Raw genomic sequence first — 10979 nt, forward strand, 5'->3', positions numbered from 1 at the left:
CGTTACTTGGAAGAGGTTGAGAGGTTTACTAAACCTGGTTCTGTAGCTCAGAAGAAGGCTTTCTTTGAAGCTCATTTCAAGAACCGAGCTGCTGGGAGAGTAACACAGACGAAGCAGATCGAAGAAGTAAAGGTTAATACGAAAGAAGATGAGATTGTATGTGAAGTACTCAAAGATATTCTTGTTGATTCAGAAGTAGTGGTGAGTAATGGTACGGCCATGGATGAAGTTAGGCATGGAGACGTGTCTAGTGCTGAGGTTGTTTCTGTTGTTCAAACTGGTGAAGTGGAGAACTTGAAGTCAGTGATTGTTCCTGAAGACAATGCTCTTGATGAGGTAATGCATCAAAATTCAATTTTTTTTTATCACATTGCAACTTCATGTTTTGTATCTCTCTAAACGTCTATGGGATTTTCAGGAGGATTCTACTTTGTTGAGCAAAGAAAGACGTTCTAGTTCTTCCGGATCGAAAGTCTGCATTACGAGTTCGAAACTGGAACCTTTCCTTGTTATAGGACTGGATGATTCAGTTAAGAACACTAGAAAAGAGTCATCCTCGGGTAGTAAAACGTCAATTAGTGTATCCAAGAACCAAAGCAAATCCCCTCCTGAACCTGTTCACATGTCAATAAGCTGTGCTCCTTCTGGTAATACCGAGAAAAAAATTGTCCAGATGCCCCAAAACGGTTCTAGAAGCAGTACTATGGCTAAGAGTGCAGGGAAAGCAGACAAGAAGAAGAGATCAGGTCCAAATACTGTTCATATGTCACTCAACTTTGCTTCTTCTGCTCGTCCGACGACCATAACAGTCCCAAAAAGACTGGCAAGAAACTCCAATACACAGGAAACAACTTCATCANGATGGGAGAATCAGTCTGTCTTGTGAGATCTTTCTCGCAGCCTGCAGAGTTCTCATCTCATGAAACCAACCAGGTCAGTTTCTTAAATAAAGTTTTGATTTTTCCGTACTCGATTCTTTTTTTCATACTAGATTCAAGATTCGGAATTTATTTGAAAAGATACAATCTTGGATTTAGGGTTTGATTCTAGTTCTAGACATTGATTTTGCNCTTACATATACTGCAGGCTTCTGCTGTCACGTTACCCCAATGTCCTCCTCTCAACAACCAGCTATCAGAAAACAAGAGGTTACTGATCCAACCATTTTTAGTAACATTCATCGCTGCGTGCTATAATTACTTCCTAACTCAACCCTTTGATTAACATGGTTTCTTAATACAGGAAAAACATATATGTAGGGAGTTCAGTTTCATGCAAAATACCCAACAATGTGCAAAGACAACCTTCTGATAGGTTAGTAGTTGAAGTAATTAACTATCTTATATTACTTACTGCAATGGCTTGAGGTGATTTATGGAAAGTGTTTGTGTTGGTTCTTTGATTTATGGTGAAATAAGATGGGATGTTTTTATCTAATGTATTGCAGCAGTGAAAATCTTTTAATTCAAAGCAGAACCAAAGCAAAGTCTGTCACTGTATCTTCTCCCTTCGTCTTCCGAAGTGATGAAAGGGCTGAAAGGAGGAAAGAGGTAGAACAATAGAACACCCCCTTTTTATTTCTGTTTCAGATCAGAGGACTTATGTAGAACAATAGTTTAACAAAGCTCTCCTTTGCTGTGTCTGTATCTGTTAGTTCTTCAAGAAGCTAGAAGAAAAGAACAAGAAAGAGGATGCTGAAAAAGGGCAACTGTTTTGTGGCTTCAAGGCAAATCAAAACACTCACTTAGCATCTGAAGAACACAAGAAGAACCCACAAGTTGGTTGTTTTCAGGTAAACTAAAAACCTTGTTATAAGACTCAACTTGTCATAATTTTGGGTACTGAAGCTTTGATGTATGACACTATTTATAATCATGAGCAGGTACCACTGACAAGCATGACTTCACCAAGATTCCCAAGGAGCCAAACTTCAGGAACAGTTCAAACTCATAAAGCTTCCTCAACGAAGACCATAAACACCAGAAAAGCAGTAATAGAGAAGGTCAAAAGTTCCAAGATTCATCCCTCCTCCAAATCGCTGACAAAGATCAAAACTCAAGAAAATTTGTCTCCTAATATCCTGTAGCACTAAGGTACATACACATCAGAGACAAAACCCAGTTAACAATTTCTTCAACAGCTTATATGAAACACCCTTGACGATAATAGCAGAGATTCGGCTTTTCACGTTGAAGATTTCGACAAAGTTTTGTCCTTTCAGCTCGTAATCTCATCTCAAGCTTATGATATAGGTAACTAGTGGCTTGATTCTGATTGTAAAACATAAGCTTCAAGAAGCTTTGTAGAATAGGTAGAACTATGTACTCTTCATAAAACTACCTACTCAATAGTTCTGTAGTCTCAATCTTGTATCATTTGCATAAATTGATATTTGAAAGAAAGAAAGCAATTCAAGTTCTGATTCTCGATTTTAATGGTTCTTTCTCATTGTGTTTTGTTTCTTGATTTAGTATAGACTGGTGTGTTGTGATCTGGAAGAGAGAAAAATCTTATCTCTGTGACTGTGGTGGGATGTTTCTCTATCTGTCATCTTTTTTGCACTTCAAAGTGGTGAGAGACGTCCAAATAGAGTAAGAAAAATGGCTGCTTGTTCTTCTTCTTTCACTTTCTGTAATCACACCACTTTGCACAGAAAGACCCTTGTGACCAAAACCCAATTCTCAGTTCCCACCAAATCATCAGAATCTAACTTCTTTGGCTCCAGACTCTCTCCCACTCCTCTTATCTCTCTCCACTCTCTTCATCTTCTCTCAAATGCTCAATCTTCGCCAAGGTACATTTCGCTAATCTTGCATTGATAATATAGATTGTTTGCTACAATTAGGCTAATAACTAGCTCGTTCTTGGAATTAGCTACTTTGTTAGACCAACCTGTTTTGGAACTTATGCTCAACTGCTACTGGTTGAGCTTATTGGTTGCTTGCTCATAATTCACTGTATATTTAAGGGATCTCCCAGTCAAAAAGTCGAACCTTGTCGTCACACATAACAATTTCTTGGTTAAGAATTTGGAGCTCTTTTACTATTATTTGAGCTGGTTCAGTATCGAAATACATCGCCGTCCTTATACTGGCAGGCAACACTTTAAGGAGAGGCTGTTAGCTCGTTTCAGTAGAGAGAAGCTAGCTGAGAGATCCTAGTCAGCCTTTCTTCACGGTGGAAACATACTGGTTAATTCTATTGCAGAGTTAAAGAGATGCAACAAGCAAACAGGTCAAACCAAGGACGTGTAAATATTAATTGGAAGTCGTCTTCAAATCATAATTTTAATCCAATATACAACAAAACAGCAGGATCTGTATTACAACAAAACTCACTGGAGTAATCTCATGTGGAAGTACTTTTAATCATAAGGGTCAACTGAAATGTCTGATTCTCGCTCACCTTCACGCTGGAGAACTTCTATTCAAGAATCTGATAAATATATAGTCAAGTTTTGTGAAGCACCTCGCAGTAAGGTTTCAGTAATAATGTATGATGTTTAGTAATTTGCAGTGTCAGCGATAATGCAATTAGCTAAATAGTGTGCGTTTTCAGCTATCAGGAAAGAATATGATAACATGGCCAGAAGTATTGCCGTCGGCTACTTATAGTATTGCAGGCCCACAAGCCCAACTTTTGAGCTGAATCTAGGACGAAGAAAGCTCACAATAGAAGGTGAGTCGGTGGTGAGGCACAGACACAGCACAAGATTACTAGGGTTTCCGTTTTTTCATACTGGAATACAAGGGTTTTAAATCTGAGCAACCGATTTGAAACTTTTGCTGCACGGTATCATATCTCCAAGTTATCTGCAGAAAACTCTCTGTTTAAAGAGCTAGTGATGACGAGGAGAAACATAGTAGATCTTCCGGAGGATTTGCTGGTAGAGATACTCTATAGGCTTCCGGAGGCTTCTGATCTGGCACGATTCCGATGTACCTCAAAAGGAATGAACGCTCTTATTAAAAAAGATAAGAGACTTGCGAACAAGTCTCATATCATCATGTTGATTGATTTTAGGGTTTATGTAGCAAGCATTGATCTCCGTAGAGTTCAAGACGTTGTAAAAAAAAAAAAAGTTGTAAAGGTAACAAGACAATTAAGTCTCAAAGATCCTCTTTCTACTTCTCCTATTGAAGTCCATATAAGCGAAGTATTTCACTGCGACGACTTATTGCTATGCACCACCGAGGACGATAGACTTGTGCTTTGGAATCCATGTTCAGGTGAAACCAGATGGATGATCAAACCCATAGATCATTCCTTCCAGAAATATAATTACTAAGCTCTCGGTAAATCCTCCTCCTCCAACAAGTACAAAATCTTGAGGATGCGTCAACATGGAAATGGTTATTCTAAATGCCTAGTTGAGTACGAAATCTATGACTTTACCTCTGATTCTTGGAGGGTTGTGGGTGAGACGAGGGACTGGTCCATTCACTGGTTGAAGCATCGTGGCATGTCTGTGAATGGAAATACTTACTGGCTTGCCTCCAGTCATATTCCAGACTCACAAAAGGATTTCTTATTAAGTTTTGATTTCTCAACAGAGGGATTCCAAAGTATGTCTCTTCGAGTTGATGATTTTTCTTATCGTTCTATGGCTTTATCAGTTACTAGACAAGAGCAAAAACTTTGTCTGTTAGGTATGAGAGTTCCTTACTATGATATACATGTATGGATAGCAACTAAGATTGAGAGTACCGGAGCCATGTCATGGAGCAAGTTCCTAACAGTGGAAGAATCTTTTTATGGCCAGTTTCTTATATTATGTAGTGGGATGAATTTCTTGGCCGATCGGGAGAATAACATGTTACTGTGTCCCGGTAAACAACAGAACTCCAACAGCTTCTTACACATTGTCGGAAAGGATAAACACATGGGAGTGGATCATCATGTTGCAGGATCTAAATGCTTACTCGTCTGTTATGTTCCAACTTTAGCTCAAATCCAACGAGGTTCTTAATTAGGCCAGGCGCAAGGAAAGCACCAATCACATGACTTGTAATAATATTGTGACACCAGTTTATGCATTATCTATTCATATGTTTTTCGTGATATTTAATAATAAGTAATGTTGGTTTTGTTTTGTCAAACGAGAGCATATACATTTGTCTTGATCATCAAAAAGTTATACTCTGGTTTCGTTTATATAAACCACCAAGACCAGTGACGACACTTGATTATGTTTGTCAACTGTGATAGTCAATGTTGAATGATCCTAAAACTTGTTGATCTATAGGGATTTGGCTTGGCTGTTCCCTATAATGTATGGTCTTTGTTGATTTCTTCAAAGGAACCATTCTAAAGGATTTCAAGATAGACACTTGCTTGTTGTATTAGTTGGGACTTGGGGAGTAAATAACCAAATAATAATCTACAGTACTGACTGTAGTAAATAAAAAATTGTCTCCAGCTTAAAAATCACACTCGGCTTTAGCGGTAAAATAAAGAAGCGGAGATGATGCTGAAATCCTAGGCATAGATTCTAACTCGTTTTTCTGGCACTCTTGAAGATCGTCGCTGATGTATCTTGACTGTCTTTAAACGCTTGGAGTTAGCGAGAATGTATGTTATTAGTTGTTACTCATCTTCTTCTTTTCCTTGATATCTTTTCCACCTAACAATCTCTAGATGAGACGATAAGCATTGGGGAATAGTACTCGGCTGGTTCCACGAACATGTGGGATAACCCTGATATTGTTGATACCATTAGTTTTATTTAGTAAATTGATTCATTTAGATTGAAGGAAGGGATGGTGAGGGCACTAACATGGGTGTCGATCGTAAGAATTTTCAGTTTAGGGGAGTTTTGAAGCATAAAAATAAGAGGTTCCAACCAATGTACTGGCTTTTGTGTAACAAAGATTAAATCTATGAGCCGAGAGAAATTAATGGCGTTACTACAACAGGCAACCTGCAAACAAAAACAAAAACAAATTAAAGAAGATTATTATTAAGTGTTTGAGGACTTTAATTGAGGAACAAGGAAGGAACAAAGGAGAGATTATGATAGTAACCATTGATTCGGATAAATACAAGCGGAGAAGTCTGGCAGAAGAAAGACAGCTCAGAAACTTTCCATCAGGGTTAGGATCATGGCTGATGTACACCTCATCAAGGCAAAGCATATTCTCCACCTTCCCATCTAAATCCACCACCATAAGGTCTATAAGTGCCCCATCTCAACCTACCATAAGTAAATTCTTTCAATGAAGGCACTTTGACGGTAAAGTTTGTCAATGATTCATCCTCATCACGTCGTTGAACATCCAGTTCGCGGAGAACAGGGGAACTTGAGAAAAGCCTAGCAAGAGAAACTTCGTCTTTGTACACCACCTTGACAAGTTTCAGATATAAAAGAGATGGCAGGCTAGCATCCGGGAAAGAAACATCGACCAGGGTCTGGTTGGACAGAGTTAAAGAAATGAGCTTGTGGGCTCTCCTGTCTAGAGGAGAGCGAAATCTCACGCTGTGGTTAACTGCCTTGTCAACCCACTTTGTTACATCTACGTCAACAGGACATAGTGGACCCAGTTCGACGTCGAGGCATATTAGTGACGGTGCCTTGTGGAGTTGTTGCATTGTCTTGTCAACAAACCAACCAAAGCTCTCGCTGTCTTGGTCGTCTTCGTCTTCGAAAGTGAGGTGAGGCAGCAACTGCCAGATGTAACGCCATCGTTTAGACAAGATGGCAGTGGCCACCGCATCTTTTGCCGGGACGAGGATTAAGATCCGCAATAGCAAATCGTCGGATAAATCACATATCTTTATAGTCTCCTCCATGTCTCTCATTCATTCACCTAGCTAACACATAACAAGAAGAAGAAGCAAAAAAAAAAAAAAAAAGGATTGAAACCTGTTGGTCATCAAATTCTAACGAAAACACTAATCGAAACCCAAATAAGGGATGGAACAACAACAATAACAATAATCGAAGCATAAAGGTTGAACCTTTAGAAATTACTTGAACAAAACAACAACCTACTACTACTGTACAAATCATTCATAAAAAGGCGATTCATGGAAGAAAGATACTAAAGAGGAGGTTTAGGAGAGTGTGAATGCTTACAAGACAAAAAGGATTGTTTTTTTCTTCTTTTGTTTTCTTTATTAAGTTAACGAATCAGCGGCCAATCCCTGTTAAAACAGAGACACAAGAGAAGGAGAAGGAGCGCGACGGATTCTGTTCTGATATTACACAGAGACACAAGAGAAGCCGGCCGGCGGCGAAAATACATTGGTGAGAACGCTGCTATTTGCGTTTGCGTTTAAAATAACGTTTTGATGTGAGCCAGCATTTTTCTCTCTCCTCAAAACGTTATTTTAATTTTTTTAAAAATATATAGAAACAGAGGAAAAATTAAAAAAAAAAAAAAAAAAGAAAGTAGTCAGCTTTGCCCTCCGCGTTCTCTCGGAGATCTACTCCAAAAATCCAAAGGTTGGAGTTTGTGAAATCCTAAAGGGAGGGAGATGCCAATTTAAAGAAGCAGAGAGAGAGAGAGAGAGAGAGAGAGAGAGAGAAGCGGCGGGGAAGCAGAGTTATGGGCGGGTTGTGTTAGTTAGTTTCATTGCCAACTTCCTTTGGGCTTCTTCTCAACTCAACTGCATTGGGAGAAGTTGGCAGCTGCACATTTGCCTCGTCTAGACAAGGAATTTAATATATCCGGAGCATTGATCTCGTAAGCGTCTTATATCGGAGAAATAAAAAAGAGATAGATATTTCATCACTAACATTTTTGCTGGTTTCGGACCAATGATAATGAGTTGTTCTTTCAATATTCAGGTGCATTCTCATGTTGATATAAGTACAATTTCGATGGGGAGGAAGATTCTATATATGCCTAAATAGATGGGACATTCACATTTAGGGATGTGGTAACTGATGGATTGGGCGGTACCATCTACATTGTTATTGGTCAATATGGTCCTCAATGCATATATAGGCCCTACAACTAAAACATTTGTGCTCGACACCGATACAAATACGTGGAGTGACTTCATTTCATTTACCAGTTCCTAAGGTAAGTTTGGAACAAGTAGATGCAGTTACTTTTAAGGATTATATACGATTCCTGCAGAGATAGTGTTCGGGTTTGAGAAATAGCGATATTACCATCTGCAGGAATATCATTCTGCTGCTCAAGATTGTATCAGTGTCGAGCACAAATGTTGCACACATTTGACTTAAGCTGATGCTGCATCATGTGATCATTGATCTCTCTTTAACTTTTCTCTTTGTGATGTTTTGTGGGCAGCAGGTTAACAAGGGACAGGCTGCACCAGACTTCACGTTAAAGGATCAGAACGGAAAGCCGGTGAGCCTCAAAAAGTATAAAGGGAAGCCTGTTGTTCTCTACTTCTACCCTGCAGATCAAACCCCTGGCTGCACCAAACAGGTCTTTGAGTTTTACTTATATCTCTTTCGGCATCAACCATATCGCATTAGCCAGGAGATAGCAAAAATTGCAGAACACACACTTGCTCCATATTCTTTTCTAGAATACTTGAAAATTTTAGCAGTTTCCATACACACTTCACCTGCATCATGAAGGACTAGGATGATTGCTCCAATTTGGAAAAAAAAAGTGCAGAAGAAACAAAAATCAGTTTCCCTATAGCCTTTAAAATGTTTTAGTATATAAGCTTATTGGTTGCTTGCTCATAATTCAATGTATCTCCCAGTCAAAAGTCGAACCTTGTCGTCACACATAACAATTCTTGGTTAAGAATTTGGAGCAGTAACTAGCAATGAGAGCTCTTTTACTATTATTTGAGCTGGTTCCATATCGAAATACATCGCCGTCCTTATACTGGCAGGCAACACTTTTAAGGAGAGGCTGTTAGCTCGTTTCTGTAGAGAGAAGCTAGCTGAGAGATCCTTGTCAGCCTTTCTTCATGGTGGAAACATACTGATTCAAGAATCTGATAAATATATCGTCAAGTTTTATGAAGCACCTCGCAGTAAGGTTTCAGTAATAATGTATGATGTTAGTAATTTGCAGTGTCAGCGATAATGCAATTAGCTAAACAGTGTGCTTTTTTTATCAGGAAAAAGAATATGATATCATGGCCAGAAGTGGTATTGCCAGTGTTCTCTGAGTGCTTGTTACCTGAAATCTCTTCTCTGCCTACTGAGTGAAGATTTATCCTTTTTTCCTTTTCTTGCACAAAGATCTTTGTACGTATTGCCGTCGGCTACTTATAGTATTGCAGGCCCACAAGCCCAATTTTCAGCTGAATCTAGGACGAAGAAAGCTCACAATAGAAGGTGAGTCGGTGAGGCACACAAGATTACTAGGGTTTTCGTTTTTCATACACACACAGCACTAGATTACAAGGGTTTTATTATATCTGAGCAACCGATTTGAAACTTTTGTTGCACGGTATCATATCTCCAAGTTATCTAAAAACTCTCTGTTTAAAGAGCTAGTGATGAAGAGGAGGAACATAATAGATCTTCCGGAGGATTTGCTGGTAGAGATACTCTATAGGCTTCCCAAGGCTTTTGATCTGGACGATGTACCTCAAAAGGATGGAACGCTCTTATCACAAAATATAAGAGACCTGCGAACAAGTCTCGGATCATCATGTTGATTGATTTTAGGGTTTATTCAGCGAGTATTGATCTCAGTGGAGTTCAAGACGAAAACAACGTTGTAAAGGTAACAAGACAATTAAGTCTCAAAGATCCTCTTTCTACTTCTCCTAAAGAAGTCGATATTCGTGAAGTATTTCACTGCGACAGCATATTGCTATGCACCACCGAGGACGATAGACTTGTGCTTTGGAATCCATGTTCAGGTGAAAAAACCAGGTGGATGAACAACCCCGTAGGCCATTCCTTGAAGAAATATAATTACTACGCTCTCGGTAAATCCTCCTCCTCCAACAAGTACAAAATCTTGAGGATTCGTCAACATGGAACTGGTATACTTAAATGCCTAGTTGAGTACGAAATCTATGACTTTACCTCTCATTCTTGGAGGGTTGTGGGTGAGACTAGCGACTGGTCCATTCACTGGTTGATGCATCGTGGCATGTCTGTGAATGTAAATACTTACTGGCTTGCCTCTAGTCATATTCCAGACTCGCAAAAGGATTTCTTATTAAGTTTTGATTTCTCAACAGAGAGATTCCAAAGTATGTCTCTTCCAGTTGATGATTTTTCTTATGATTTTATGGCTTTATCAGTTACTAGAGAAGAGCATAAACTTTGTCTGTTAGGTAAGAGATATCCTTACAATGATACACATGTATGGATAGCAACTAAGATTGAGAGTACCGGAGCCATGTCATGGAGCAAGTTCCTAACACTGAAACGGTCGATTTATCGCCAGCTTATATTATGTAGTGGGATGAATTTCTTGGCCGATCCGGAGAATAACGTATTAGTGTGTCCTGGTAGACAACAGAACTCAAACAGCTTCTTACACATTTTCGGAAAAGATAAACACATGGGAGTGGATCATCATGATGCAGGATCTAAATGCTTACTCGTCTGTTATGTTCCAACCTTAGCTCAAATCCAACAAGGTTCTTAATTAGGCCAGGCGCAAAGAAAGCAACAATCACGTGACTTGTAATAATATTGTGACACCAGTTTAATTATGCATTATCTATTCACATGGTTTTCGTGATATTTAATTAAAGGTACATTTTGCTACTCTATAATTACTAATGCTGGTTTTGTTTTTGTCAAACGAGAGCATAAATATTTGTCTTGATCATGAAAAGTTATATTCTGGTTTCGTTTATATAAGCCATCAAGACCAGTGACGACACTTATGTTTGTCAACTGTGATATTTAGATGTTGAATGATCCTCAAAAACTTGTTGATTTATAGGGTATTTGGCTTGGCTATTCCCTATATTGTATGGGTCTTTGTTGATTTATTCAAAGGAACCATTCTAAAAGATTTCAAGATAGACACACAGTAAGAGAGAGATAACTATAGGACCTAATTACTTACGTC

The 10979-nt window shown here is 38.8% G+C and overlaps 2 protein-coding genes and 1 pseudogene across 6 annotated transcripts; 2 read left to right on the plus strand and 1 right to left on the minus strand.

Annotated features, from left to right (window-relative positions):
- Positions 1-2403, plus strand: part of LOC104779808 — a 5229-nt pseudogene extending 2826 nt beyond the window's left edge.
- On the plus strand, positions 2633-10650 carry LOC104779809 (putative F-box protein At4g10190). Of its 3 annotated transcripts, none has more exons than XM_010504196.2 (5): positions 7365-7685; positions 7790-8027; positions 8265-8402; positions 8689-8967; positions 9055-10650. In XM_010504196.2, exon 5 carries the CDS (start codon positions 9594-9596, stop codon positions 10545-10547), a length of 954 nt encoding a protein of 317 aa, XP_010502498.1. In that variant the 5' UTR covers positions 7365-7685; positions 7790-8027; positions 8265-8402; positions 8689-8967; positions 9055-9593; the 3' UTR covers positions 10548-10650. The 3 variants fall into 3 exon arrangements, with proteins under 3 accessions (XP_010502500.1, XP_010502498.1, XP_010502499.1); XM_010504197.2 differs by having other exon boundaries at positions 8824-8967; XM_010504198.2 differs by lacking the exons at positions 7365-7685; positions 7790-8027 and adding an exon at positions 2633-2794 and having other exon boundaries at positions 8265-8967.
- Positions 5362-7280, minus strand: LOC104779810 (putative F-box/FBD/LRR-repeat protein At1g22000). 3 transcript variants are annotated; one of them, XR_766600.2, is made up of 4 exons: positions 7076-7276; positions 6024-6806; positions 5777-5920; positions 5362-5697 (listed from the first exon to the last, which is right to left on the minus strand). XR_766600.2 is itself a non-coding variant. In XM_010504199.2 (2 exons), the coding sequence occupies exon 1, from the start codon at positions 6796-6798 to the stop codon at positions 6121-6123; it is 678 nt and encodes a 225-aa protein (XP_010502501.1). In that variant the 5' UTR covers positions 6799-7280; the 3' UTR covers positions 5881-5920; positions 6024-6120. The 3 variants fall into 3 exon arrangements, 1 of the variants encoding a protein (XP_010502501.1); XR_766599.2 differs by having other exon boundaries at positions 6024-6810; XM_010504199.2 differs by lacking the exon at positions 5362-5697 and having other exon boundaries at positions 5881-5920; positions 6024-7280.

This window comes from Camelina sativa, chromosome 4 (assembly GCF_000633955.1).
Source record: "Camelina sativa cultivar DH55 chromosome 4, Cs, whole genome shotgun sequence".
NCBI lineage: Eukaryota > Viridiplantae > Streptophyta > Magnoliopsida > Brassicales > Brassicaceae > Camelina > Camelina sativa.

What these genes read in the sequence shown, in the direction of transcription:
- LOC104779810 (XM_010504199.2), bottom strand. Translation starts at nt 6,798, where the DNA reads ATGAGAGACATGGAGGAGACTATAAAGATATGTGATTTATCCGACGAT.
- LOC104779809 (XM_010504198.2), top strand. Translation starts at nt 9,594, where the DNA reads ATGTTGATTGATTTTAGGGTTTATTCAGCGAGTATTGATCTCAGTGGA.